Source organism: Budorcas taxicolor, chromosome 18 (assembly GCF_023091745.1).
Source record: "Budorcas taxicolor isolate Tak-1 chromosome 18, Takin1.1, whole genome shotgun sequence".
NCBI classification, from domain to species: domain Eukaryota; kingdom Metazoa; phylum Chordata; class Mammalia; order Artiodactyla; family Bovidae; genus Budorcas; species Budorcas taxicolor.
Window position 1 is genome coordinate 12,000,873 of NC_068927.1, and position 27,782 is coordinate 12,028,654.

The 27,782-nt window shown below is 56.4% G+C and overlaps 1 protein-coding gene across 1 annotated transcript; it reads left to right on the forward strand.

Moving 5' to 3' along the window:
- The first annotated feature begins 369 nt into the window (after window positions 1-369).
- Window positions 370-13,672, forward strand: MLYCD (malonyl-CoA decarboxylase). The gene is made up of 5 exons (XM_052655601.1): window positions 370-912; window positions 8,762-8,874; window positions 9,907-10,063; window positions 10,390-10,542; window positions 12,531-13,672. The coding sequence occupies exons 1-5, from the start codon at window positions 370-372 to the stop codon at window positions 13,062-13,064; spliced, it is 1,500 nt and encodes a 499-aa protein (XP_052511561.1). The 3' UTR covers window positions 13,065-13,672.
- Window positions 13,673-27,782: the final 14,110 nt, after the last annotated feature.

The window sequence follows — 27,782 nt, forward strand, 5'->3', positions numbered from 1 at the left end:
TGCGCGTGTAACACGTCCGCTGGGTGACTGTCATGTTCCTTAGGACTGGAGAGCTCGGCCCTGGAGGAGAGAGGGGCAGAGGAGGTGACTTTGGGCGAACAGGTGACAGGGCAGGGGCCGCCCCCGAACTCACCAACCCGAGCCGCCCCGCCGCCGCTCGGCCCTCGGATTGGTCGCGGCCGGGGTTACCTTTGGCCGCACTTGGCCTGGGGCCGCGCTCCGCCTCTCCCCTGTCGCCCCGCCCACTTCCACCCCCGATTGGTCGCCGCCCTAGCCGTCCCTCGGCCTAGGCCAATGGGGAGCGCGCGCGCGCCGGAAGCCGGAAGCGCAGCGGCGCCGGCGTTCCCCGGGCAGCTGTCGCCGCGCACCATGCGAGTTCTCGGGCCAAGCCTGTCTGCCGGGCGCCTCCTCCGGCTGCGGCTACCCCCGTGGCAGCCGCAGCCGCCAGGACCCCGGCTGTCGAGCGGGCGGCCGGCGGCAGCCGGCGCCCTGGAGCGGGCCATGGACGAGCTGCTGCACCGCGCCGTGCCCGCGATGCCGGCCTATGAGCTGCGCGAGAAGACGCCGGCGCGGGCAGAGAACCAGTGCGCGGACTTCGTGAGCTTCTACGGCGGCCTGGCCGAGACGGCCGAGCGCGCTGAGCTGCTGAGCCGCCTGGCCCGCGGCTTCGGCGTGGACCACAGCCAGGTGGCCGAGCAGAGCGCCGGCGTGCTCCAGCTACGCCAGCAGCCGCGGGAGGCAGCCGTGCTGCTGCAGGCCGAGGACCGGCTGCGCTACGCGCTAGTGCCGCGCTACCGCAGCCTCTTCCAGCACATCAGCAAGATGGAGGGCGGCGTGCGCTTCCTGGTGCGGCTGCGGGCCGACCTGCTTGAGGCGCAAGCCCTCAAGCTAGTGGAGGGGCCGCACGTCCGGGTAAGGCTCCGCCCGGGCCGTCCCCGGACCTCGTGGGGGCGGGGACCGCCCGGGCCGCGCCCCCGTCTAGTGCCCAGGTCCACTGACCCTTGGCGGCCCTCGCCCCTCAAGCCCCAAGCACTCCACCTTCGCTTGCCTGGAGCCGTGCCCACTTCTCCGAGTCACAGCCTCTGAACCCTGGCCCCCTTCCTCCCCACGCTTTCCGAATCCTTGCCTCACTCAAGCCTCAGCTCGCTCCAGTCTTGGTAGAAACTTCTCACCCGCTTACTTTCAAGGTGACTGTCACGCCTCGCTCCTGATGCGCATGCTCTATAAAGTTCTCTTTTATTATCTTACCTGAGAGATTTCCTCGGTGCGGTATACTTGAATGAGTACCAAACGGAGCATCGGGTAGCTTTCTGAAAACCTGGATGGGGTCAACAAAAGGTAACTTACTTGTAGCGCCAGCTGTGTGAGCGTTTATCCTGCAAAACCCTGTGAAACGTACAGAGATGACTAGAACTCGAGGTCACCACCGTCCAGGAGTCCGGGTGCCCTCTATCGTCTCTGCCACATCTGCCGGGGCAGGGCGTTTCACCAGCCCGAGTTCAGCCCTAAAATAGGATTCTAAGTTGTCTCCTTGGGTAATCAGGCACTTAACAAAGTGAGCCCACCTTAGATGTGAGCAAATAATTTAAGATTTAAATAATGATGACTTGAAAGGTGGCTGATAATTGAATATAGTCCTCGTATTCCATTGATATCAAGTATGGACCATTAATTTGCTCTATAGCAAACCAGAAATGCTGTAAACGTTATAGAAAGTTCTGACATTCAGAACTTATCAAGTCCAGTTGGCTTAGAAAAGAAGTGAACACTTAAAAGGATTAAGCCCTCATTCCTTTAAGAACTCCTAACACCTGGTATGATTTTCATGTTCATATCCTTACTCTTGGGGAAGTGATATGTCACCTTTTACAGTAAAGGAAACAGGTCAGATGAGTTCACATGACTTAACCAAGAACTCAGAGCAAATAAGAATGTCTGACCACTACCCAAATCCAAATTTCCTGGGTTCTATATGCCACACTTTATATCCCCATCATGCTCTACGAGTTCTGGTGTTTATCAGAAACTTTGCCTTAGATGCATAAAAACTGAGTGTAGTTAGGATTAATCTCAGGGTGATAATAGAGGCTGTGATTTGACTGCTGTTAGTAGTTGGCTGATCTACACTGCTAAGTGCTACCTAGGGCCAAGCTGAGAACCTTGGTGGTTTATTGCATTAGCACCAAGTCAGTCTTGGATTCTGAGTGTGTTAAATTGAGTGTTCCCAACTAAATCCCCATCTGAAGGGCTGAGACCTTGTGTTCCACACCCTGCGGGCATCCCCATTCCTCCCAAGAGAGTCGGGTTTAGTCTGCAATCCAAGCAGACATTTTTTTTCCTTTGAGGCAGAGACCAGTGCTTCTGAAAGCCTTCTGAAACTAAATTCTTATTGCATAGGAGACGAGAATTAGGTGGGATGTCTGTCACCTGACCCACAGTGAAACTCCCTGCCCATCCGTCCATCCATTCAGCCATCCATTGGCTGGCTGTATCGTACCAGGCATGCTCCAGGCTCCATGGTGGCGTGGTCCAGGAGCTTCCCTTATAGGAAGAGTTAACCGCAGACACAGTAGGTGTTAAGTGCCTTCCATTCACTAGCTCATTTCATCCTCAGCGAAATGTGGGGACTGCCTGACAGATGAGGTGACTGAAGCTCGTCCCAGTGCAGCCCCCAGAGCATAGAACTGGTAAGAGCGTCTCCCTCAAGCCCTGCTGCTGTGACTGCAGGTGTGTACTCCATCATAGCACACCGACTCTCTTAGTTGATGGCCTAACCAGATCAAAGCCGGCTTATTCTCTTAGAATGTGCCTTCTATAAAACCGAAGGGAAGGAGAGACAACCCAGTCAATTAATGGCTTTGTTTTATTTGGTTTCCCTGAGGCAGGAGTTTAATGTTCTCTAGTTGTGAGTGTGTTTATCTTTCCAAGACTCTGTGCAAGCTTCCTTCATACCAGCCACCTGAGCACCCACTTTTTTCTGAAGCCACAGGTCAGTCTCTACTCTTCTGTTGAAAAAAAATCATCAAACTTCGCATGGCCGGAAGGCTGGCTCTTGGTGTCTGTCCTTTGGCATTTTTGCTGCCCACCAGCCACCCTGCACATCCCAGCTACCCCAGCATTTCTCACTCCCCTCCACGGACCCTCCTCTCCAGCCAGGCTGGCTCCTGGATGGAAAGTTCCTGAACCCGCATCCCTCATGATTCCTGTTAAGAGTAGGAGCCGCCTCCACCCTCAGCTCATTTTTTGGACTTTTCCAGCTAGTCCAGCTCAGGGTGGCCTCACCGCATTCTGAGCTTCATAGGTATGTAACTGTCTGTACCACTCAGATGCATTAACCACAGAATCTAGCCTTTAAATGTATTGTTACCCTGCAACTAGATGATGAGCTCCTAGGAAATGGGGAACCTTGTCCTGTGTAGCCAAATGATGAAGTGTAAGTTGGACTCCTGGGTGCCCCCTCTCCAGCAAAGCTGGCAGCTAAATGCCCCCATTTGTCCCGAGGTCAGACTGCTCCATTCAAGGGTCTGAGCCTGGAACCAAGCCCCGGGGCCGTGGAAGGTTTCTTTGCGACCAAGAGTCATCCTACACAACATTGGGACTGCCCTCGCCCTGGGCAGTTTCTGATGTCGCCTCCGGTTCTCCATTCTCTGATGCTATGAGACGTTAGTTACTAAACTGGTTTCCTTCCTCCCCGACACAGGTTTTTAAATCCGTAGAAGTCGTCACGGGGACCTGATGCAGTAATTTGCCCCCAGAATCACCTAATGTATGTGGTCCATCTCGATCTCATCTCTTCTGTTTGATTTGGGATTTTGCGGCCACATTTAAGAGGCAGCACGGCTAGAGCTTTTGGCTTTTAGGAATTCAGTGTAGGCAACCAGCAGAGGTTTGGCCCTCGAAGCTTTAGAGTGGGAGCCCTGCATCCCCAGGGGCCAGCACCCCATCACACAGGTGCGCTTCTCCCCTGGGCCCTGCCGGCCTCTAGAGCTGCCAGGTAATATCAGGTGAGCTGCTTGGGACTCAGGCCTGGGCATTGCCCTGCTGTGGTCTTGGCCTGCTGGATCTCAGAGCTTCTTGGTTACTGGATCTTGTGAGCACAGAGGCATTTTTAGAATAACCGCCAGCAAGTGGTAGGCCCAAAAGGAGGCTGACTGGGTGTCTCACGGAATAGTGGGTACCGTGGAGGGCACACCAGGTGGGGGAGGATGAGCTAGCTCCTGGTGCTATCTGCCATCCTCTGGTTAGAAGCGTGATTTTAGGTGGCCGCTGCCCAGTCCCTTCACCATCCTAGGCCAACAGGCTCTGCGCTGAGGTGAGAGGCTGCCAGCGGCCAGTCTGCCCAAGGTCAGCCTGCTTCTCTTCTAAGGAATGCCCCGAGAGGTGCCGTGGAGCTCGGCTGAAAACATGGTTACCAGTGTTGGTCTCTGACCGAGGGCTGTGATAATTGGAAAAAGAGGAAGGTTCTGGAACCCTGGCATTTCCATCCCTGTGGAGCCCCAGGCGGGAGTCTAGGCGGGCGTGGTTCCCCTACCTTGTTCTTGTTGTTCACTCGCTCAGTCATGTCCAGCTCTTTGCACCTCCGTCAACTGCAGCATGCCAGGCTTTCCTGTCCTTCACCACCTGCCAAGGCTTGCTCAAACTCATGTCCATTGAGTCGGTGATGCCATCCAACCATCTCATCCTCTGTCGTCCCCTTCTCTTCCCACCTTCAATCTTTCCCAGCATCCGGGTATTTTCCAGTGAGTCGGCTCTTCACACCACGTGGCCAAAGTATTGGAGCGTCAGCTTCAGCAATCAGTCCTTCCAGTGAGGATTCAGGGTTGACTTCCTTTAGGATTGACTGGTTTGATCAGATAAGGTTTCTTAATTCTCGATAGGAAGTTCAGAGTCAGGGTCAAGTCTCTGCTGGGAAGATGCAAGTGCTATGGGGAAAGTTTGTACAAACTAGCAAAGGTGAAACGTTTGTGCTGTGGTTCTCAAGATAGCTGATCCACTGCTGAGAAGCTGGATTTTGCCACCTGTTACTTAGAAGGTCATGAGGAGCCCGAGCATCTCCGAGGGTCAGCCTGGGACTTCTTGATCCATCCCAAGTCCCCGCTCCTGTGGTCTGTCCATCTGATGCTGCTTTGTAGAACTTCTTGGATGGTAGTAAGTGAACTGATCTTAATAGAGTTATTCCAAGAGAGGCATTTTAGTTGTTTTCATAGTTAAGGATTCTGTAGGAAAGGGACTTGTTGTCAATGTCCTTGAATTCTCTAAACACAGGACCTCCCCCTGCCCACCCCCACCAAGTTTTAACCGTAGGAAATAGAATAATAATCAGTCATCCATTGTTGGTGGTGGGGGTGGGATGGGGGGGGGTGATATCAAACCCACAAAGCAACTTAATTATACCAGAAAAAGAAGTGGTGCCTTGGCTTACAAGATCAAATGTTCTTTTTGTTTTAAAAAAAAGAAGCTCTTCTCTATTGAAGTTCCAAGTGAGTTGAGAGGCTAATTCTGACACCTGGACGTGTGACCAGAAGCCCGAACCTGCATGCTCTTTCCTGAGGAGGGCTTTGGGCTCCGAGGCGTGAATCCAGGCCACCTGTCAGTCGCTCTCCTCCTGAAGGAAACGCCCTGTGAACTTGCAGTTGTGCGTCAGCCGCGCACTGAGCAGGGTACACAGTGTGTGCGTTTTGCAGGGTGGAGTGTGCTCCCTGTGTGTCCTGGTTACAGGCTGTTTGATTTTCTGCAGAGTTCTTTCCAAAAGCCCTTTTAGGTTGAAGAGTTAAGTTTCTTACAGATAAAACCCCCGATGAAGCCAAGGGAACTCCCATTCTAGCAGAGAGTGTAGGCACCATCAGCAATGTGCAGAGTGGGCCTGGCATTTGGGAAATGATGGGAAATGTGAACACAGAAATTACGGTGAAGGCTGTGGAAACCTTAATAGAAGTCCAGGCAGAACACAGGAGAAGGGACCACGCTCTTCTCCAGCCAGGTCCCCACAGCACCATTGCAGCGCCCAGCCCAAGACACTTTGTCATAAACTTCCCCTGGTGGGTTGTCCTGTTTGTAATTAACCTGGTGGTCCTCATGGTTCTAGTAAGTTCTGTCAGCCAGACTAAGAGATGAGCTCATTTGTACATAAGAATGTTGTGCCAGCAGTTGGCACATTCAAGTCCTGGATTGCTGATGAAGTTTCTGAATTCCTGAGGCTGACGCACACATACCCGTTCTCTCTCCTCCCACGGTCAGAGAGCCAGCAACCTTACTGCCCTCGGCGCCTGATTGCAGCCTGAAGAGCTGCGGTCCTGGTGGCCTGAGCAGGGGAGGCGGTCACCTTTCACCTAGATGCCCAGATGTCGTGTCCAGTGTCACATTTTATAGCTGTCAGGAGCCCAGAATAGAACGAAGGGACTTAGAGAGGAGGCCACTCCCATCAGCCAGACCATTCCTTTCACAATTTAAACTGAGCTAACACTGAAGCTAGATTTTTTTCCCCAGCTTTTTCCTATTACATGTGTCACAGAGACGCCAATACATCCTACATGGAACTCGACTGGTCCATTCCTGACCTTTCAGAGCAGAGGTCCCCAGCCTGGGATCCAGGGACCCCTGGGGATGTTCCATAGATGAGTTTCAAAGGGGTCCATGAAACCCAGGAAATTCTAAGCAGAGTTTTAGTAATATGTTTGCATTTCTCTGGGGAGAGGGTGCCGGTGTTTGGTGCACACTCTAGAGTGTGCAAGGACCCCAGGAAGACTGAACCACTGTAGTCCGTGCAGGAAAGAGTTTGATAAGAGGCCATCCGTGTTGACCAGGAAGCCGTCCCTCCCTCTCCCTGCTACTTCTAGTTGCTCTTCTCCAGGGTGTCTTCTTTTTTTCATTTGCCATCAATCCATTGATCATCTTCCACATGGGAGACCCCACTGATGCCTTGAGAACCAGAGGAATGAGTCGGAAATGACCTCCACGCCCATGGAGCTGAGAGCCCAGAGAAGGAGACTAGACTGTGGGGTAAAGAGTGAAGAGGAATGAGAGGTCATATGGCCCTCTACTCAAAACGTCTCCGCCGTGTTCTTGCCCACCCTGTGCCCGTCTCATCCCATGGGGAGGGCCACTCTCTGCCAGGAGGAACTCCGTGGGCAGCCCCAGCTACACAAACGTTCTTCTTTACATGGAGTCTGACTTTTGCCTCCCCTGGTTGGTCCTAGATGACCTACCCCCGACTTCTCGCCCCCATGGGGCCTCTTCTGTGCCCCAGGCCTTCAGTGTTTAAAGAGGGACCTCACTTCATTCTGAAACCCTTTCTAAGCCACCAACCCCATGCCTGCAACGTATCCTCAAGTGACAAGGTTCTGAGTCCTTTGAGCTTCTACTGTGGATTAGAATGTGAAATGGCCGTATAACAGTTTCATAGCTTGTGTACAGTTTTATAGGTGTTATCCGTCATGGTCTTTGTGATTCCTATACAGGGATTCATACGGTCAGTTCTGTACCAGACAAACGGAGATGTTTGCTGTTATTCAGTAATAATATTTAGTGTATCTGTTAATATGTAGCTCGTCTTAAGTAACAGACTCAAGAACAATAGTGGTTTGAAGAAGAGAAACTTGTCTCTCATTTAGAAGTCTGGAGATGGGCATCCCAGGGCTGATCCTGCTCTGTGGTGCCCAGTTGACCCAGACTTCTGTTTGTTGCTCTTCCCTGAACAACTTGCATCTTCAGAGTTACCTCACGGCCCCAGATGGCTGCTCTAGCTCTAGACATCACATCACCTTCCAACCTGCAGTGGGAAGGACAAAGAAAAAGAGAAGCGAAGGGCTGCTCCTGCCATCTTTCAAGGTTCCCAAAAGCTGCTACAGGACCCCTCCGCTTGCATCTGAGTGACCAGAACTCAGTGATGTGGCTACCCTCAGTTGCCGTGCAGGCTTTGTTCTGAACATCCCTGTGCCCAGCTAAAAAGTGAGGCTTCTGTGGATCTGGAGGCACACAGCTATTGAGGAACAGCAGCCGTGTCTCTTGCTTTGGGTGTCCCTTCCTCTCTGGCTGTTACAAAGCTTACCACTTACTTGGCCTGAGGTTACCAGACTAAGCCACGCCCTCTCCCCCTGCACCTCTCATTCTGTTCTTCCTCAAAGTTTCAGTGTGAATGTATCTCTGATGGTAAAGTTGACTCAGATCATTTTGGGAAGCAGATTCGCTGTAAAAAAAGTGAAATTAGAATAATGTCAAATTTAAATGCACAGATTGCCAGATGCAGTATTATTCTATGGCCACTCGGGAAAGGAAAGAATGCTGCCGATTCAGCCGTGACCTGCTGTCACTCTAGAGATGGGTCCTGAGTTCCGAGACATTAAAAATAGGAAAACACACGCACGCCTTAGAGTTGTCGAAATGTGAGGCCAGGAGCCAGTATTTATTTCTCTTAAGAAAGAAGGATGGATGTCTTGGTGAATCAAAGAATGGTCCTGAGGGGGTGTCCACATTCGCTCCACGACACACCGTTCAGCGTCAGCTTAACTCACGCGCGTAGCCGTGTCCATGGTGGTGAATGAACCGGAACATGCTATCTGACTTGGGGAACTTGGTTCGACTTGAAAACTCCAGCCGGCTGTCTTACCGGTGGGAGGAGTGAAGGAATAGCGCTGCGTTCTGTCTGTCCGGTTGTCTGAGCACACACCCCTGCCCGACTTCGTGTCTAATTCCCAGCAGCACCTCGGGGATGGGCTGGACATCTTCCCCACGGAAGGTCAGTGTTCTCTTCTCTCCGTTTCAGGAAATGAATGGGGTGCTGAAAAACATGCTCTCGGAGTGGTTTTCCTCGGGGTTCCTGAACCTGGAGCGGGTCACCTGGCATTCACCGTGCGAAGTGCTCCAGAGAATCAGCGAGTGAGTGTGACGCTGCCGCTCTGCTTAGGTTTCAGCTGAAAGCCAGCCTCCATTCCCCGCCTCCCCACCCGTGTACGTTTCCTCCTGAGCCTGATAAAACCCAAACACGGTATTCCCAGGGGTGGCTGTCCTAGCAGATGATGCCAAGACCACGAGGAGAAGAGGGCACAGATAGAGACTGGCCCTTCTGCCAGTGAACCTGCATGAGGGGGTCTCAGCTACGTGCTCATAGTTAAAGCCCTCAGGAGACTTCCTTGGCTGTCCAGTGGGTGAGACTCTGAGCTTCCAGTGCAGGGGGCATGGGTTTGGTCCCTGATCAGGGAGCTAAGATCCTGCATGGCACACGGCAGAGCCAAAAAATAAATGATAATAATAAACGTCTAAAAGCTCTTAAGCCCACTTCTGCCCAAAGACCCCCATGATCAGAGCTGCCCAGACTCACAGACCAAGAGTGGGCATTAGTCACCCAGACAGCATCGTCCCAACCAGCTGTTAAAATGTCTCCCTTGGATAAGAATCTCCAAACTCACAACACAGTGAGCGAATCCAGCCTGCCCTGGACACAGTGAAAGGCAGGTTGGCAGACAGTGCTGCTGCTGTGTCTCGTGTTGAAACAGCAGTGGTGGCTGAGGTGGCTGGACTGGCAGAACCCGCCAGGCAATGCGTGTCCACGGGCAGCGATGACTTCAGACATCGGAGATTCAGAGCAGATGCAAGACCCCCAGCGACAGGCATCTGGTCAGGCCCCTGTGTTACAATCCACCGCACAACCGCTCCCCCAGGGCCTGGTGAACTAGGCTTTAAGATCCGGGCCAAGAGCACAGTTTCGTGTGTAAGATGGTCACCAGCTCTGGCTCGTCTCAGTCGGTTCCGCTTCACGCTAAAATGATCTCTGAATTTCCTCCCGAGTCCCTCGAAGCTGTATTTACAGGGTTTCTCTGACCTGAGTGAATAGCCGAGTAGGACTCTGCCCTGGCTGGCTGACCCGTGGACCGTGACGTTCGTCTCGCTTCATTGTCTCCTGCCCTCCAGGGCTGAGGCCGTGCACCCCGTGAAAACCTGGATGGACATGAAGCGGCGCGTGGGGCCCTACCGGAGGTGCTACTTCTTCTCTCACTGCTCAACACCAGGGGAGCCCCTGATCGTCCTGCATGTGGCCCTGACCAATGAGATCTCCAGCAGCATCCAGGTACCTGTGCGCCCTCGGTTCAGGGCAGGGAGGTGACCCAGAGTGGGGCCCCGTGGCCCCGGAGGAGGGCCAGCGTGCTTCTGCAGGGCTTAAGGGGAGCGTTTTGCACAGAGGCCCCAGAGAGGCCTGCCTAAGGGCCAGGAGTCATGATTCCACAGTTTGCATGAGAATTTGAAGTGATGGAAATGATACAGCGCTGGGCACACGGCCACAGAGGTTGTGAGACCACCGCCTCCAGAGAGATCTCAGGACGTATAGCCTCTGGAGCTGGTCTAGGGGGTCAGAGGAGACTGTCTCTCTACCTTGGGGTCCCTTGTGTTTTCCAGACAATCATAGTGAAGGAGTGCCCCCCGTCAGAGACGGAGGAGCGGAACAAGATCACCACAGCCATCTTCTACTCGCTGAGCCTGACCCAGCAGGGGCTGCAGGGCGTGGAGCTGGGTGCCTTCCTCATCAAGCGGGTGGTGAAGGAGCTGCAGGTGAGTGAGCCGGGCGCTGGTCCCGCCCTATGCGTCCCCACCTCGGGGTGGCGGAGGAGTCCTGCCCTTGTCTCAGGGACAAGGTGACTCTCCAGGCCAGGGTGATCAGGAGGGGTGGAAAAGTACCAGGTGCCCCGTGGCAGCTCCTAGGAGCCCCGAGACGCCTCAGGAGGTAGAAGGCATTGCTGAGAAAAAGGCCCCCGAAACTAGCCTCTCATGGACCAGGAGGCTCAGATGCGTCCCAAGGGCGGCAGCATCTGCAGGGGGCCTTGCACCCGGGCTGGTGGGGCCGCTTCCGCCTGGCACGCGGTCACCAGCAGGCTCCCATGGTCCAGTCCTGGCCCTGACAAGCACCGCCCAGCCACCCTCAGCCACTCGTCTGCAGGGAGCCCCGAGCTCAGGCCAGGCAGCCGGAGGGTGCGTGCGCTGACACGCAGTTCTCTTGGTTGCCCTGGGAAACAGAAGCGTCTGGTCCACTGCTTAAAACCATCTCATGAGGGGCTGGGGCAAACTGTGAGGCGTAGAGTCTCATTTTTTAGGTAAAATAATTAGACGGTTAAGAACGGGCTCTGAGAGTGGTGCTCTCTGCGCCTGTGGTCTACACATGTGGCGGTCTACACACGCGGCGGTCTACACACGCGGCGGCCTCCGCAGCCCCTCCTCAGAGAGTGATGGGCCAGGGTGGAATTCAGACGCTCCTGCGTCTCGCGGTAGACTCGTCACGTTACGCCTGAGTTCTCGGGATGCAGTTGGGCATCAGCTTCTAGATTCAGACCCTGCCGCTCTCTCCCCAGAGGTAATCAGAGCCACCTGTTCTAGTTACTCTTGAGTTCTTCTGCTTCTCTGATGAAGGTGTTGATGACAGGGGTGGGGTTGGGGGAGCGAGCGTGAGGGTCACAAAGGCAGTCGGAGGAGGAGGCGTGTCCGGGGACCCACCCACGAGCTCTGCTCCTGAGTCCTGCGGCCCAGGAGCCGCGCCGCCCACAGACGTCCGCTCCCCATCTGGGCTAGGAGCAGGATGGCCGTCCGGGGAGTCTGGAGGGAAGCACAGCCCTGTCCCCACAGAGGCCTGCGTGGGGGGTTATGAAAGATGGGAGGAGCAGGGTTAGGAGCGGCCGGGGGTCGTCTTCACAGCATCCTGTTGTTGAAGTTGTGGTTCTGGATCCTGAGTGACGATGAGGACTGTAAATCCTCGTCATGTATGTAAATCCAGACAGCAGGATGTGAGAGAGCTGTCTCCGCCTTGTAAACACCGCCAGGAGGCAGAGGAGATCCTCTCTGTCTGCCCAGAGAGCACTCAGCTCAGAGTACTGGAGGGCGCTGCTTCCTTTTCTTCTGTCCTGAACTTTAAGATGTTTCTTCTGTAGTGAGCATATGTGACATTTTCAGTTGGAAAATTCTGGCTTCTGTGAAACGAGCTTGAGGTCGCTGTGCGATTTGAATAGCAGTGATTGAACCGTGTTATCTGATGTGGAGACCTACCCTTGCCCCCCGCCCCCGCCCCATCCCTCCCATCCTCCACCCCCATTGGTATGGTTAGGTGATCCGTTACTCATTCAACAGACGGTCACTGGGTCCTCGTGTGCCGAGCACCAAACCCAATTACAAGGCCTCAGCAGCGTCCCTAAGAGGGGCCTGGTGGGCTCTATCAGGCCCCCCCACTCCGCAGCGACCCACCCCTCCGATTCAGGCAAGTCCCCCAGCTTGCCTGCTCAGATGGCGGTGCAGGTGGACACATCACAAGGGGAGGCTTGTCCTGGAGCCACAGGACGCCTCCAGGACCCCTGCAGGCCGCAGATTCTTGCTAACTGTCCCTGGAGAGAAGAAAGAGTAGCCCACTGCATGCGGTGCCCCGTCTGCCACGCAGCGGCACGCGGAGGCTCGCGACACGTAGGCCGTAAACACGGGGGTGTCTGTGTCCGGTGCCTCAGCCCTGAAGCGTGTGTGTGTTCTCTCCCGCCTCCTCCCCCGCCCCCCCACGCCTGCAGAAGGAATTCCCCCCACTGGACGCCTTTTCCAGCCTGTCTCCCATCCCCGGCTTCACCAAGTGGCTCCTGGGGCTGCTCAAGTCCAAAGCCAAGGAGCACGGGCGGAGCGGACTGTTGACGGACTCTGAGAGTCAGGAGATCGCCGAGCTCACGGGCGGCCCCGCGCTCGAGACACTGCAGACGCTGCTGAGCAGCAGTGAGTGGGCGCAGTCGGAGCAGCTGGTGCGGGCGCTGCAGGCCCCGCTGATGCGGCTGTGCGCCTGGTACCTGTACGGGGAGAAGCACCGGGGCTATGCGCTCAACCCCGTGGCCCACTTCCACCTGCAGAACGGGGCCGTGCTCTGGCGAATCAACTGGCTGGCCGACGTCAGCCTTAAGGGCGTCACGGGCGCCTGCAGCCTGATGGTCAACTACCGCTACTTCCTAGAAGACACGGCCGCCAACAGCACCGCCTACCTCGGCTCCAAGAGCATCAAGGCCTCCGAGCAGGTCCTCAGCCTGGTGGCGCAGTTCCAGAAGAACAGCAAACTGTAGTGTCACGCTCGCCGAAGCCGCTGGACATCCCCTGGCCCAGGAAACGACGATTTCCTGGGGGTGGGGATGTGGGGTTGTGCACCCAGAGGCACTTATAGAGTAAAGCGGAATTGAACTGTGGTCTCTGGCCTGTAGCGGGCTCACACTGGGAGGCTGGGCCCCAGCTTCCATGGCAAGAGGGAAAGCACATTACCGCTGGGTGGTGGTGGGTATCGGTGGCTGTAGGCTGGGTGGGGATGCGGGGCCCTCCCCCAGGGATTCCGTCATGGCCTTGGCCTGGCCCGCTGCCCTGGCACAGCCTTCAGAAGCCAGCTCTTGTCCTAGGGTGGGGTGGGTGCCAGGCCCCGGGCAGATGGCCCAGATGACAACGGATGCTCCTCCGAGCTTAGAACACAGTTCAGCCGTGGTCACCTTAGCCAACTGTCTCCACTGATGGCGAAAAGGTTTGCAAATCTGCACAAACTTCACTTGGTTAAATTACTGGACACAAGAGTTGTCATCGCCCGGGATTTAACCTGGATTATAGACTTGATTCAAGTTCATAATGAACTTCATAGCAGAGAACAAGTTTGTTCTGTGAGGCATTAAACGCATGGTTATTCACTGTCGCATGGTGGTTGTCTTTGAGATCTGAGGCCTCAATAGCTGTGCCCTTGGTCCCCAGCCAGCCCGCAGTCACGTCTGGTCTCTGTGAAACCGGCCCGGAGCGGGTGGCCTGAGGACAGAGGGGAAGGGGGTTGTGGGGGGCGCAGGGGGTGTGGTGTTGAATCAGGCAGCAGGTCCCCCACTTTGCTTGCCTTTCACCTTCCAGACCCATCCCTGGGCCTTCTCTGTGGCTTCAGTGTGCCGCTTGGGGCCTGGTAACACATAACGTGACCTCGGTCACAGCTAGAAACTGTGCTTTTTCTGTGTCCTGGTGGAAGCAGGGTCCTCCTTCTGGGTGCTGCTTGGAGCTGATGCTGGAGGCACTGGGGCTCTGCAGGCCTAATGTCACCGCCCCCCAGAGCTTGGAAAGAGTTCAGGCACTGACTGCTTGCATGTGGCGGGCGGGGCCTGAGACTGCAGTCCCCAGTTCCCGCACTCCGCACCGTATCTCTGTTCAACCTCGTATGTGAGAATCTTCAAACAGACACAAAAGTGGGCAAGTAATATAATTGTGTGCTTGTATAACCCTGTAGTATAACCGTGTGTGCTGATCACCCAGCTTCCACAGTCCTCGATAATTTTCCATTTCTGCCACGCCTTATTTCTTATAATGCCTCACACAGGTGCTCTGTGAAGACTGTGCTGGATGGGTGCTGTGCAAATGGGATTGATGGATGGAATGGATGGGTAGATGATGGGATGGATGGACAGATGATGGGATGAATGGGTGGGTGGATGGATGGATGGGATGGATGGATGGGATGGATGATGGGATGGATGGATGGGTGGATGATGGGATGGATGGATAGATGATGGGATGAATGGGTGGGTGGATGGATGGGTGGGATGGATGGATGATGGGATGGATGGGTGGATGATGGGATGGATGGATGATGGGATGGATGGGTGGATGGATGGATGGGTGGATGATGGGATGGATGATGGGATGGATGGATAGATGATGGGATGAATGGGTGGGTGGATGGATGGATGGGATGGATGGATGATGGGATGGATGGATAGATGATGGGATGGATGGATGGGTGGATGATGGGATGGATGGATGATGGGATGGATGGGTGGATGGATGGGTGGGTGGATGATGGGATGGATGATGGGATGGATGGATAGATGATGGGATGGATGGATGGGTGGATGATGGGATGGATGATGGGATGGATGGGTAGATGATGGGATGAATGGGTGGGGGGATGGATGGATGATGGGATGGATGGGTGGATGATGGGATGGATGGGTAGATGATGGGATGAATGGGTGGGTGGATGATGGGATGGATGGGTGGATGATGGGATGAATGGGTGGGTGGATGATGGGATGGATGGATGGGTAGATGGATGGATGGGTGGATGATGGGATGGATGGGTGGATGATGGCTGGATGACAGGTTGATGATGCTGGATGGGTGGGTAGGAAGGCTGCTATGCTCTGAGTGTTCGTGCCCCACTGGGTCTCACATCTGGACTCTGGGACCACTGTCACACTCACCTGGGTGTAGGTCTATCTGGAAATTAGCGTCATGAGGGTTTCCTGGCTTCTGTCCTACGAGGTGACTGACTCAGTAGACTAGTTTGTTCCCAGGAGCTTCTGTGCACTGAGGCGTCCTCGCCGCCCCAGTAACTAAGCAGCACCCCACTGTCAGGTAAGGGGCCGGGGCCTCAGCAGCTAGGCCCGAGCTCAGAGCTCTCCAGCCGGAACCTTGTTTAACAGGCCCTGAGCCTGCTCCTCCGTGCTGGCTGGAGTCACTCCGATACCAGCCCCCCACTTCTCTCCTGCATGCCCCCGCCCCACCCCCCCACCTCGTATCTTTCATCTCAGAGGGCTGGACCTTCTCTGCCTCCAGATCTTGGGAGCTCAGAGTTGCACAGCTCTGCCCTCTTTCCGTCACCTAGGGGCTTTACACTTCTGCAGAAGGGGGCCACCTTCTTCTCTACGTGGCTTAAAAGGGTGGAGGATCTCCTAGCCCTTTTGCGATCAACAGCTTACTCTGAGCTTTGTTCTAAATTAGGCATAAGGTACATTTAAGATTTAAATGGAGCTAACTTCTCTTTCTGATTTTTAACTGAGTTGTAGGGCATTCGTTGGGATAATAAAGTCCATCTGGATCTCTTCTCAGACAGAAGCAGAAGCATCCCCATTATTTCTCATCATCACACAGAGCTGCTGCGTTCTTTGCAGTTTAGAAAAAGTGGGAGAGGTGACCCCAGGTCTCTTTTATTTTTTTCTTTTCAAATTGCATTTCTTGACTAGCTAAATTTTTTTAATATTTTTTTTAATGTGGACCATTTTTAAAGTCTTCCTTGAATGTGTTATATTCAGTGTTGCATCTGCGTTATACCCTGGTTTCTTGGCTGTGAGGCGTGTGTTATCCTAGCTCCCCGAGCAGGGGTCAAACCCGCACACAACCCCCCACCTCAGCCCCCCGCACCGATAGGTGAAGTCCCAACCAGGAAGACCGCCAGGAAAGCCCCTTGACTCGACAGTTCTTCATCACTGAGAAAAGGAGGGAGAAACTGCATTGACCCCTGCTCTGGGCCAGATGCTCCCTGCACCTCCCACCCTGAAGTCTGAGGGAATGACTCTCATTCGCAGACGAGGACACCAAGGCTCGGGGAGGGCCGAGCAGCTGCCCAGGCAGGAACTGGGCCCGAGCCAGACCTGCCCCACGCTGTCCACACCACCCTGCCTCCCGACCCCACCGGCCAAGCAAAGCCCCGGAGCCGGAGGCCAGCACCCGGCAAGCGCGAGGGGGGTGCGGGGAGGCAGCCTGGCTGGGGATGGGCACGTCCTGTGACAGTAACATTCCAGCAAGAGGGAGGCTCCCGGGAAGGTGTCAGCCAAGCGGCTTCTCTAAAATCTGAGCAGTCAGGGTGTTCTGGGTCAGGCTCAGACAGTTCAGGGCAAACAGAGAATCAGTGTCAGCCCAGAAGACCCCCATCCCCTCGGATGCAGGGCAGCTGAGCACTTGGGCAGAGGCAGCATGGACCACCAAGGGGGAAGGAGCAGAGCATGCTCTGGGGTCCTGACTCGGACCCCACGTCCTCTCCAAGGCCTCGGGCTACTCACTGGGGACCCTCTTCTGCCCTGGGGTCTGCCCAGAGCTCCACCACTGCAGGGACCACCTCTCGGGGTCACACCACCTCTAATCACCCTGGCAGCCCTGGCCAGGGTGGAGCAGTCGTCCAGCAGGAAGACGACGTCATCTCCCCACCTGTCAAGTGGAGCCACGTCCACGGTTCTCGTGGCGACGAGAGGTGACCAGTGGCAGGGGCCGTTCCCAGGAGAAGGGAGGGCAGGGGTGGGCCGTAACCCGCCTGCCGCGGAGCCTGCCGCGTGTGGGTGACAGAGGCTGGAACCTCCAGGCTTGTCCATTTCAAGTAAATTCCTGAGAGTCTGCTGGGTCGTAGCCAGGGCTCAGGAGGAATTTTCTGTCCACCGGAGAAACGGCAGTCCTCATTCACGTGCCTCAGGCGGTGAGCCCCAGGCATAATGTAGTCCCACCTCAATAACTGTGGCAGGGAAGGAGGAGACCAGAGAGCTGCCTTAAGTATTCCAAACGCTGTTTTCCTGGGAGAGAAGAGGCTTCGCGCTGCCCCAGAGAGGACCCCACAGGCCTCACCCCCTCCGGGTCCACCTCTCAGCAGCTTGGCCAGCACCTGCAGCAGCCCTCACAGAGCAGACCCAGCAGGCACCCTCCGGCAGTGGTCAGGGCTGGGCAGCCCACTCTGCCCAACATCCAGAGCCCCAGCAGGTGCGCCCCCGGCCGTCCTGCTGCCTCCCACCCGCCCCCAAGTCTTGGCCTCAAGGCCTGATCCTAGGAGCCCTCTTCTCTTCCCCGGAGAACCTCATCTCTCTCCATGTCTCTCCTTGGCACCTGCACACCCGATGACAGGCATGACCGTCGTCCCTGCCTGCCCGGGGCGGCCCCCATCCCAGGTGCCCCTGTGCTTGGCATCGTCATTCCAAGAGGGTCTCTTCCCTCTCAGAAGTGTCCCAGTTTGGATGGCCGGTCTGCCACTGACGACGCACGTGTGGGTATTGACAATAACACCTGCAGAGGGGCGTCTGGCTTTCACCCTGCGTGCCTCGCACCCTGAGCCTCGCAGCCCCCTTAGGGGCAGGGTCTCCTGGCCAGGCGTGGCCCCCAGCCCTGGCTCTCCCCACAGAGTCCTGCCCCCTGGGGCTGCTGCATGGGGACAGGGCATTGTCCCTCGCCCTGCAGGAACCCACAGGACCTCATTTCCTCTAAATCCACCCAGGAAGCATGGTCCCAGCTGCCTTCGTGGAAGGCTGTGGGTGCAGGCGCAGCCTGGGCAATGACGTGCATTCAGTGTGAGACCCCGCGGGGGCTGTGACAGTCTTGTCTCCACTGACGGCTGAAGACATGGAGGGAGGGCCCAGGGGGACAGGCTAGGGGCCGCTCTAACAGCCCTGCCCCATGACCTGAGACCCGTCGGGCCTGGCTCCCTTCAAACACAGAAAGGGGAAGTTCAAGGACATGCTTCTCCTCCCCACAGCCCCACTTCCCCCTCCCCTGAGCTGCACAGTGTCCCCGAGGCCCCCGCCTGGCGGTGAACGCAGTCTGCATGGGATGCCAGGGCTGTGCAGGGGGGTTTGGCAGGCAGGTCTGGAGCCCAGCATGGCGTCCACCACACGCAAGCCCTTAGATGCAGTAGCCCCATGGTGGTGAGTCGCAGTGGCCGGAAGGGGAAGAAGCCCACAAATCCCCCTTTGCCATTGTCATGCAGGGTCAGAGGCCAATCTGATGTTGAAAATGATTCCGAGCCTGGATCCCAATCGCGGGCATCATGGGTGCTGTGCACAACAGTCACCACTAGATGGAGGTGTTGCCCCTTCCTTTCCTGAACTTGGGCCCTTTAACCACAACTTGTGGGCTTCCCTAGTGGCTCAGCCTTAAGAATCCACTTTCAAGGCAAGAGATCCCTGGGTCAGGAAGATCCCCTGGAGAGGAAAATGGCAACCCACTCCAGTATTCTTGCCTGGAAAATCCCACAGACAGAGGAGCCTGGAGGGCTACAGTCCATGGGCTGGCAAGGAGTCTGACACATCTTAGCAACTAAACAACAACAAAGTAACAAACCCTCGGGATCCCGCAGCCGCTGAAACCTGCCCCCAGATGCTGCAGGCGCCCCATCCTCTCACAGGAGCTAAGTGACGCGAGCTGTGCCAGCCTGTTGCTCCACTGGCTTTCCCCAAAGCTTCACCTACCCCTGCCCCCCACCCCAGGGCTCTCAGGGCCCCCAGCTGGAGCTGGTGGTCTGTCTCCAGTGGAGAAGAGTGGAGATGTTCCCCAGAGTCCCAGGGCACCCCCTCCCCAGGCCTGCAGGTGGGTCTCCATGCAGGCTGACTCAAGACTGACTTTCTGGTTCAAGCACGGAGCCCAGATCACAAATCCTACTAAATGCAGAAGTCGTGGCCTCAAACTTACAGACGTTTGGTAACCAGAGTGATGTTTACATCATGGCCCTAATGAACACTCAGTATCTCGTGTCAGTAAATAGCATGTTAAAAACAAAGCAGTATTAGAAAATTCTGGATAAACATGGTTGCCGTCTGTGATTCATGTTAGTGGGAAAACTGGACGAAGCATCAGACAGATCTACAGACATTCCCCTTGAGGATCTGGTAAGAACTCAGAAGCCTTTGGAAGAACGGGAATCGGAAGAGGGTTCAGTGAGGCCCTGGCCTTGTCCGAGAGCCACCAGGCTGGCACATGCCTCTCACTCCAGGGACCTTCCTTCTGAAGGGTCCTGTCTCTGGACTCACGTGGTGGACTTCTGCCTTGGGCGTGTCCACGGGAGCTCCTGCAGCTCTGCTCCCCAGGGCCCCACGGTCAGGACAAGGACCAGAAGGAAAGCCACCTGCAGGCAGAACTCAGAACCCGGCATTTCAGCCCATTCAGGCCAGGAGGTGGGGGGCTCCCCATTCCACCTGGCGAGGACTTGGCACCCTGATGCTGGGGGCTGCCCGGGCTCTGTGGGCCTCCCTGAGCTCTGCAAATGCTTTATAAACCTTCACTTGAAAACCTGCACACAGGACCTCCCCTGGCGGTCCAGTGGCTAAGATGCCGCCCTCCCAGTGCAGGAGGCCTGGGTTCAGTCCGTGGTCAGGGAGCTAGATCGCACGTGCCGCAACTGAAATAGATCCTGCGTGCTATGATCTAAGACTTGGTACAGCTGAATAAACATGTCAAATTTTTCTAATAAAAATCCATACACAGGTCCGCACATGACCTCCCTGCATGGATGCTAGTGTTAGCGGCCCTCCCGGGGCTGAGATACTTGCTGTGGAGGCTCTGTACCTGCAGAGAAACAGCCCTTCCATCAGTGCAATGCTCAGAGGCCAGCACACAGGAGCTTGGGGCCCCAGGTTCTCTCAACCTCTTCAGGCCCTCAGATATCCAGGCTGGTCCCCAAACCCACTGACCCAAGTGAAGCCCACACCAACAGTGTCTAAAACTGACCATTTGCACCTTTCTATCTGCACGACTCTACACTCCCCAGGGCTCTGGGCAGTCACGGAGACGGAGCTTGTAGAAACAAGTGCCAGACACCCCTAACCTTTCAGTTCCAGTTTCTGCAATTCTCAAAACAGCCTTGTCACCGAGAGATTTTTACCCATGACCTCAGGATCACGAGGCTGCCACCCTGCAAGACAGCGGCCGATAGCTGACCTTCTGAAAAGGGAGGTCGTGCACTGAGGCAGCAGTGGGGATCATCAGCCAGGCAGGAGGGCGCTACCAGGGGCGTGGACTTTGGAGGGTCTCACACACACGCACGCACACACACACACAGGGAAAATTTTCTGATGGACGCTTAGCACCTCTGCCCCTCCAACCTACACCTCCTGCAGTGACAGTAGTCAAGCCCAGAGAAACACTGTCCATGTTCCTTTATGTCCTGAATCAAAAGGCCACCGTGCCTGTGCTGGGTAGTGGACGGGTGGGTTGTGCTTCCGCTCCAGAGCAGAGGGGCATGGGAACAGCAGGAGACAGCAGGTGAGAAGGAAGACACAGCGTCCCAGCGTGAGGTCCTGCCTTTCCGATGGCAGAAACCCAGGGGGTTCCGGCAGGAACAGGGGTAGCCACCCAGAGTGACAGGACGGTCCCTGAGTTAGATGCGCCTGTACCTTCTCAACCGTCCAACCTACCACCCCATCCACAGAACACCCACACATACTCTGTGTGGCTGTCTTTGCTCTACGGGTGACCTTCAGGCACATAAAACCTCGCTTAACAGTGGGTTCCCCCCCCTTTTTGTCATTGCAAAAGACTACTTGCAACAACAGAGGCTAGGATGTGTTTTATTTGAACCCAGATACGGGTTCTCTAACCCTGCATCATCACTTACAAGCTGTGGGGCCATTACTGAGTTTACAATAAGTAATTGTAACCATTTTTGTTTATAAAACAGAGGTAAGTGGTAAAATGGTTCCCCACCCCCCTCCACTTGGCACCTGAAGAGGGCTTTTTAAAAATGTATATTTTTTTATTGAAGGATAGTTGATTTTCAGCATTGAGTTCATCTCTGCTGTACAGCAAAGTGGTCCGGTTATACATACACCCAGTGTTTATTTATCTGCTTTTCCGTGATGGTTTATCACAGGACATTGAATACAGTTCCGTGTGCTATAGCGGGAACCTGTTGCTTGTGGATTCTAGTTATAATAGTTTGCATCTGCTAACCCCAGCCTCCCACTCCTTCCCTCCCCCTTGGCAGCCACCAGCCTCTTCTCTGTCTGTGAGTCTGTTTCAGCCTCATAGACTGTGTCCTGTGTTAGATTCCACGGGGAAGTGATGCCACATGAGGCTCGCCTCTCTCTGTCTGACTCACCTCACTTAGTAGGATCATCTCCAGCTCCATCCACGCTGCTGCACGTGGCCTGGTTTCATTCTTTTTTATGGCCGAGTAGTGTTCTGTTGTGTTTAGGGATCTTCTCTAAAGTGGACGTTTAGGTGGCTTCCACCTCTTGGCTGTGTGACAAGGTGTGCCCATTTTTGAGGTGCCCCCCCCCAAGGCTGAGGATGGTGGAGGCGCTGCTAAGGGTGGGAGCTGGCCTGGGAGCAGGGTCCTGAGGGCAGAGGCTCTCCCAGGCTCCCCTGCAGAGCCCCGGCCAGCCCAGGGCAGGACTTTGTGATGCGACAAAGAGACCAGCCCAGCCTCCGGTCCCCCTGCTCCCCTGATGCCACATCCAAGTGGGGGGGGGTCCCCCAGGGGAGGCCCAGGTCCGTGGTGCCCACTCTTCCCCAGCCAGCACTGGTCCCCTGTCCGCCCTACAGACCCAGCCCTCCCGTCATCAGGTAAGGAAGGCGGCCTTGCGGAGAGGAGGGACCGGGGAGGAGGCGGGCCTCCAGAGAGGCGGTGGCCAGGCCCTGTGGCCCCGGAGTGTGGAGGGCAAAGCCTGGGGGCTGTGGAGTCCAGGGCCCAGGAGGGAGCCCTGGGCTCTGCTCGTACAGTCGGGGGTGGTGTCGTGACCCCTGAGACTCAGTCTCCCCAGCAGTAAAATGGGATAACTGGCCAAGAAAGCCCTCACGAGGAGGCCCTGGAGCAAGCCTCCCTCCCCCACCACATGCAGAAGGTGCCAAAACATGTCATCAGCCACGTAAGGGACCACCATCTCTCCCGTCTCCACCTGGAGCCGACCCCCGTGGGCCCTCTATAAGAAGCAGCTCCAGCCAGCGTCCCACCCTGTGCCGCTCCAGGGCCTGGGGAGAGGGAGTGGCCGGACCCTCGCTCCTGCCACTGTTCCCCTGGATCTCTGGCACCCACCTTGGCGCTGGTCAGGCTGACCAAGCCCGGCCCAAGTGCCCTGATTCAGGGTCCCTGGCCAACGAGCCCCACAGGAGGCCTAGGGCTTCCCGGGGGTGCGGGTCTCCCTGAGTCCTGCAGAGGAACCTCAGCTGCCCCCAGATGGGGACTCTGTGGCCGCACTGGGTGGCGACCCCAGCCCTGCACTTCCTGGGCGCAGGGGTCCCCTTGGGGAGCTATGCAAGCCTATCGCTCCTCATCTGTAACCCCAGCTCCCCGAGGAGCCCGTGATGCGAGGCAGGTGCAGTGCTGGCCCCGTGGTGGGGAGTGGTCCGTCCACGGCACCCCCCGTCCTGAGGAGCACCCCGCCTCCGTGAGGAGGGCCCATGGTAGGTAGAATGCCACTCTCACCGTCTGTTCTCGCGTGTTGAAAGGCCTCCAGGGTTGACAGCTGGGTTGACTGGGGCTTCAAGGCTGCAGTACAGGCAGCCAAGGTCAGGCCACACCCCACACGCTGCCCCATGTTCCTAGAGCAAACACCACGCCCCTCTAGGTCCTGCACCGGGAACCTTCCCTGCCCCGACGTGCCACACCCCACCTCTGGGACGCAGCAGAGCCGGGCGGGGCCGAGCTTAAACCCCAGACCTGAAACTTGGAGGGAAAGGTGATCCTCAATAAGGTCGCCTTCCCGGCAGGTTCTAATCCCCTGCAGTCCTCCTGGGGACTCCTGGGGCGGCCAGAGCCCCAAGTCAGGTGTGGTCAGGCCCTACCCCAAGGCTCTGGGAGGGTTCTTCCTGCCTCTTCCAGCCCCTGGGGGCTCCCTTAGCTGTGACCCTATCCCTCCAGGCCCTGCCCCCGGGGTCACACGGCCTTCCCTGTCCCCATGAGAACTCCCTCTCTGTGACCCGCGCCATCGGATTTAGGCCCCACTCAATCCGGAAGATCTTGGCATGCTTAGCATGATTCCTTGTGATCTGCAAAGACCCGATTTTCTCAACGAGGCTGCGTTCAGAGGTTTCTGGGGTTAGAACTTGGATGTTTCTTTCGTGGGGCCGCCATTCACCCTCTTGTCCAGGCTCCTTTCCCCAGGATGTGATGGTGTCTGGACTCTGACGTGGAGACACACGGGGTTTGCCTTATAGCCGTTCTTGTGGCTAAGCTTGCAGCTCCACTGACAATTCCTGTTAGCCATTCCCCGGCCCGGAACATGTGCCCAGATATAGAATGTGGGGGTGGAACAGACATCCAGAATGAATGAGGTGGAGAGTCCCGGGGAGGACCCCGGGGGACCCGCTCACTTATAGATGAGAAAGCGGGGAGCCAGGGGTCTGCAGGTGTCCTGGGAGAGCTGACCCCTCCCATGTCGTGTCTCCAGGGCCTGAAAGGTCAGCCCAAGAGGACAGAGCCCCGGAGGAGTGTCTTTAATTGTCTGTCATTGAAGGAGTGTTTGTGGGCTCAATTCATGCAGTGGTATTCAGGGAACACACCTGTGTGCCAGGCCCTATCCTGGGCGTTTGCCACCCACCTGGGAACAGAGCAGAAAACACCCTGCCCTCTGGGAAGCTGCGTCCCCAGGTGGATTCAGACAAACAAATGAGCAAGTAAGCGTGTGGTGCGTAAGTGGTGGTGAGAGCTGTGTAGACAGAGGGTTGAGGAGGGCAGGGGGTGCTGTTTTATCCCAGGCTCTGGCCTCTGAGAAGACATCTGAGCAGAGCCCTGGATGAATTAGGGAACAAGGCCCAGGGATGTCTGGGGGAAGAGCATTCTCGAAGCAAGTGCAAAGGCCCTGTGGTGGGAGCAAGCCCAGGAGAGGCCCAGGGAGGCAGGTAGAGGTCAGGCAGGTGGCGCCAGGTCAGAAAGGACAGTTTACACCCGGATGAGAGGGAAGTTGCCAGAGGGCTCTGGCCCCACCTGGCCTTGTTTGGTGTGGTTGTCCCAGCGACTGCGTGGAGGACCGGCCATGCGTGGTCAGACCCAGCACGCCGTGCAGACAGAAGGCTTTGCAGCAACACAGGGCAGAGATGTGGCAGCAACCAGGGGGGTGCCAGGTGGTCAAACTGCAAATATGTTTGCAGGCACAGTTGGTGGGGTCTGCTGACCAGGTGGGCGTGTAAAGCTTGACTCTGAGCAGCTGGGAGAACGAAGAACACTGCTCTGGGGAAGGGTCGGCGGGCAGTGGAGGCACCCACTCTGGCCCCCCACGTAGGTCTGGCCTCCCGGGCAGGGAGCTGAGGTGGCCAGGCAGGTCCTGCCTCCAGGCCCCGCTTCTTTGTCTGGTTGTATCTCTCTCTGCCAGTCGCTGCCTGCCCCGGGGCGGGGGGAGGGTACGGGCCTGGCACAGGGAGTCAGGCCCTCATCCAGGCCGCGGCCCCACCCAGTCCCCACCGGAGCCAGGAGCCAGGAGGATCCCTGGCTCTGCCCTCAGAGCTCCAGCAAGGCCCCCATGACTGTGACCCCGTAGCATCGCCCCATCACTGCACAGCCCGTGGCCGCACCCCAGCTCCTCCACTTCGGAGCAGGAGGCCAGGCTGGCCAGGGGTGGGCGGGGCACCAGGCCTCCCCAGGGATGTGGTCACAGCTTAGAGACACGGAAGCTCCCAGTTAGGGGTCTAGACGGGCTCCAGCCCCTGGGCCCCTGCCAGCTGCAGACGCTTCCAGATCGGGGGGTGTGTGCAAGGAGAGGTGGGAGGGAGCGGTCTGAATGGAAAAGACCCGGAGCCCCAGACCCGGCTGTGCCTCCTGGGCTCCCCCAGTAACAGCGGTGACGGTGATGCTGGTGGTAGCAGTGGCAGCTGGCGTTTCTGTCGAGCTCACTCTGGTCAGGAAGAGTTCTCGGCGCTGCCATCCCCATTCCTGTGTTGTTGCTGTTGTCCAATCGCTAAGTTGTGTCTGACTCTTTGCGACCCCCATGGACTGCAGCACGCCAGGCTTCCCTGTCCTTCACCGTCTCCCGGAGCTTGCTCAAACTCATGTCCATCGAGTCGGTGATGCCAACCAGCCCTCTCATCCTCTGTCGCCCCCTTCTCCTCCTGCCCTCCATCGTTCCCAGCATCAAGGTCTTTTCCAATGAGTAGGCTCTTTGCGTCAGGTGGCCAAAGTATTGGAGCTTCAGTTTCAGCATCAGCCTTTCCATTGAACATTCAGGGTTGATTTCTTTTGGGATGGACTGATTTGACCTCCTTGCTGTCCAAGGGACTCTCAAGAGTCTTCTCTAGTCCTGTGTAGTGCTTATTATTTTTATCCTCATTTCACCTGTAGGGAACTGAGGCCCAGAGTGGTGAAGTCACTTGGCCCAAGCCACACAGCAGGGAAGCAAGCCCTGAGGCTAGCTCGTGCCTTGCCGCACTGCCTCTCAGAGCCCACTGTGGCCGGCCCTGTGCCTCCCCTACGGCATCCCCACCCTTCACCCCAGCGCTCAGCACCCTGGGTCCTAAGGCCGCCCTTGCACCTACCACCGCCCTCCCAGCCCCAGGTCTTCTTTGCCTGGAGGCTCCTCCCCATCCTTCCAGTCTCAGTGGAGGCATCACTTCCTCAGCAAGCCCACTCCCTTTCCACTGCCTGCCCACTGCTTGGTTGTTGATTAAGCAGGACATCACCCCCCACATTCTGTAGGTGATGCCATTATTAATGTGACCAAGATTGCCGTACAGAGGACCTCCCTCTTGCCCCACCCGCTGAGCCTGGCTCTGGAGCAGTGGTTCTTAAGCCATGTTGCACACGGAAATCACCTGGGGAATAAAACCCCAGTGCCTGGGCCACACCCTACACCAGTTAAACCCACGTGTCTGGAGCTGGCCCCGGGTGAGTACACTAGGCGGGCCAGGCTGAGAGGTGGAGGCGCTGGTGTCCTCTGGCCTCCCAGTTGGGACTCGACCATCCTTCTCCACTCACTGAGTCCCTGGACTCCAGACCTCCATGGGTGACAAGGGTTATTTATGTAAATGACTAACCCGAGGATCCCAAAGTGTGTTCCAAGGAACATGTTCTGCAAAATACACCTTGAAGAATGGATGCACGGTCAGTAAGTTTGGGAAATGCTGCTGTAAACACCCACATCCACACACTCAGCCACCAGATATGTCAGCGTGGAAACCCTGTCCCCCCAGAAAGGAAGGCAAAAACACCTGAAATCAGGCTTCCTCCGTTGGAAGAAGGTGTCAGTCGAGAGCAGCTGGGTCCTGGTGCAGCAGTCAGGCAATCATAGACGTGGCTGGTGTGCCCTGATTCGGACACGGGGCTGCAGGGTGTACAGGGGTGTGGTCCCCACCTGCAACCCCCAGGCAAGGCCGTGGGCGCCTCACTGCACACCCAGCTCTCACATCCCTCTTCTCAAGTGGGTGTAACCACCCTTGGCCCACGGAGCTGTACGGAGCGAGGGCGGGATGAGAGGATGGACGTGAAATCCTCAGACGAAAGAGATGCAGGGTCCTGCCTGACAAATCGGGGTCCTGCCAAGCGGGTGCCCCCACCCTGGTTAGCCAGCAGGGGGCTGGGAGGCTGGCCTCACTCGAGTTCAGGGGTCGAAGGTGATGAGGCTGAGTTGACAGTGAACAGGAGGAGGCTTTTGTTAAGTACTAGGAGTGTGTGTATTCATTTGCGTTTGAATTGTATCTCTTTATTGACCAGACAGTATGATGCGTGAAAATGGCCCACTTCCAGAAAGCGCCAGTGAGTTTCTCGTGAGAAGTTTGGTCCCCAGCCAGCCGAGTCCCCACCCAGAGACACCTGCTGCCAGGCACCTGTGTGTCCCCCCAGACCGCACACCTGTCCTCCCCCGCCCCCGCCTTTCTTCATTTCCTGCAAATGGAAGCAAAGTCTAGCTGCCACCCCGACGTAATGTTTTCACTCGCAGTCATGGAGAACCTTTCACGTCACCCCAGAAAGAATGGCTGTGCAGTATTCCACAGTGAGAAGGCGCCAGAACCTTCTGTACATGTAACGCGTCTCTTGCTGAGCGGCACTTGGGCTGTGTGTCCCGTTTTCGCGGGAACAATGCTGTAACGAGTAACTTGAGGCCAACGGCATCTCGCGCAGGTGCCAGTCCGTCTCTGAGACAAACACTTCAGAGGCATTACCAGGTCGAAGGTCATGTGCACTGTCATTGTGACAGAAAGGGCGCGGCCGCCCCGCCCACCCACATGCCGGAGGGATGCAGCCACTTTCTCGTGTGTGTGTGTGTGTGTGTGTGTGTGTGTGTGTGTGTGTGTGTGTACGTTAGCTCATTTAATTTTCAAACTACTTTGCAAGTTGCTGCAAAGTATTACATATTAGGTCCAGGGATAGGGGT

Excerpts from the sequence above, each read along its gene's own strand:
- MLYCD (XM_052655601.1), top strand. The coding sequence starts at position 370 with ATGCGAGTTCTCGGGCCAAGCCTGTCTGCCGGGCGCCTCCTCCGGCTG. Across the intron at positions 913-8,761 it reads TGGAGGGGCCGCACGTCCGG|GAAATGAATGGGGTGCTGAA; the intron begins GTAAGGCTCCGC and ends TCTCCGTTTCAG. Across the intron at positions 10,064-10,389 it reads AGATCTCCAGCAGCATCCAG|ACAATCATAGTGAAGGAGTG; the intron begins GTACCTGTGCGC and ends TGTGTTTTCCAG.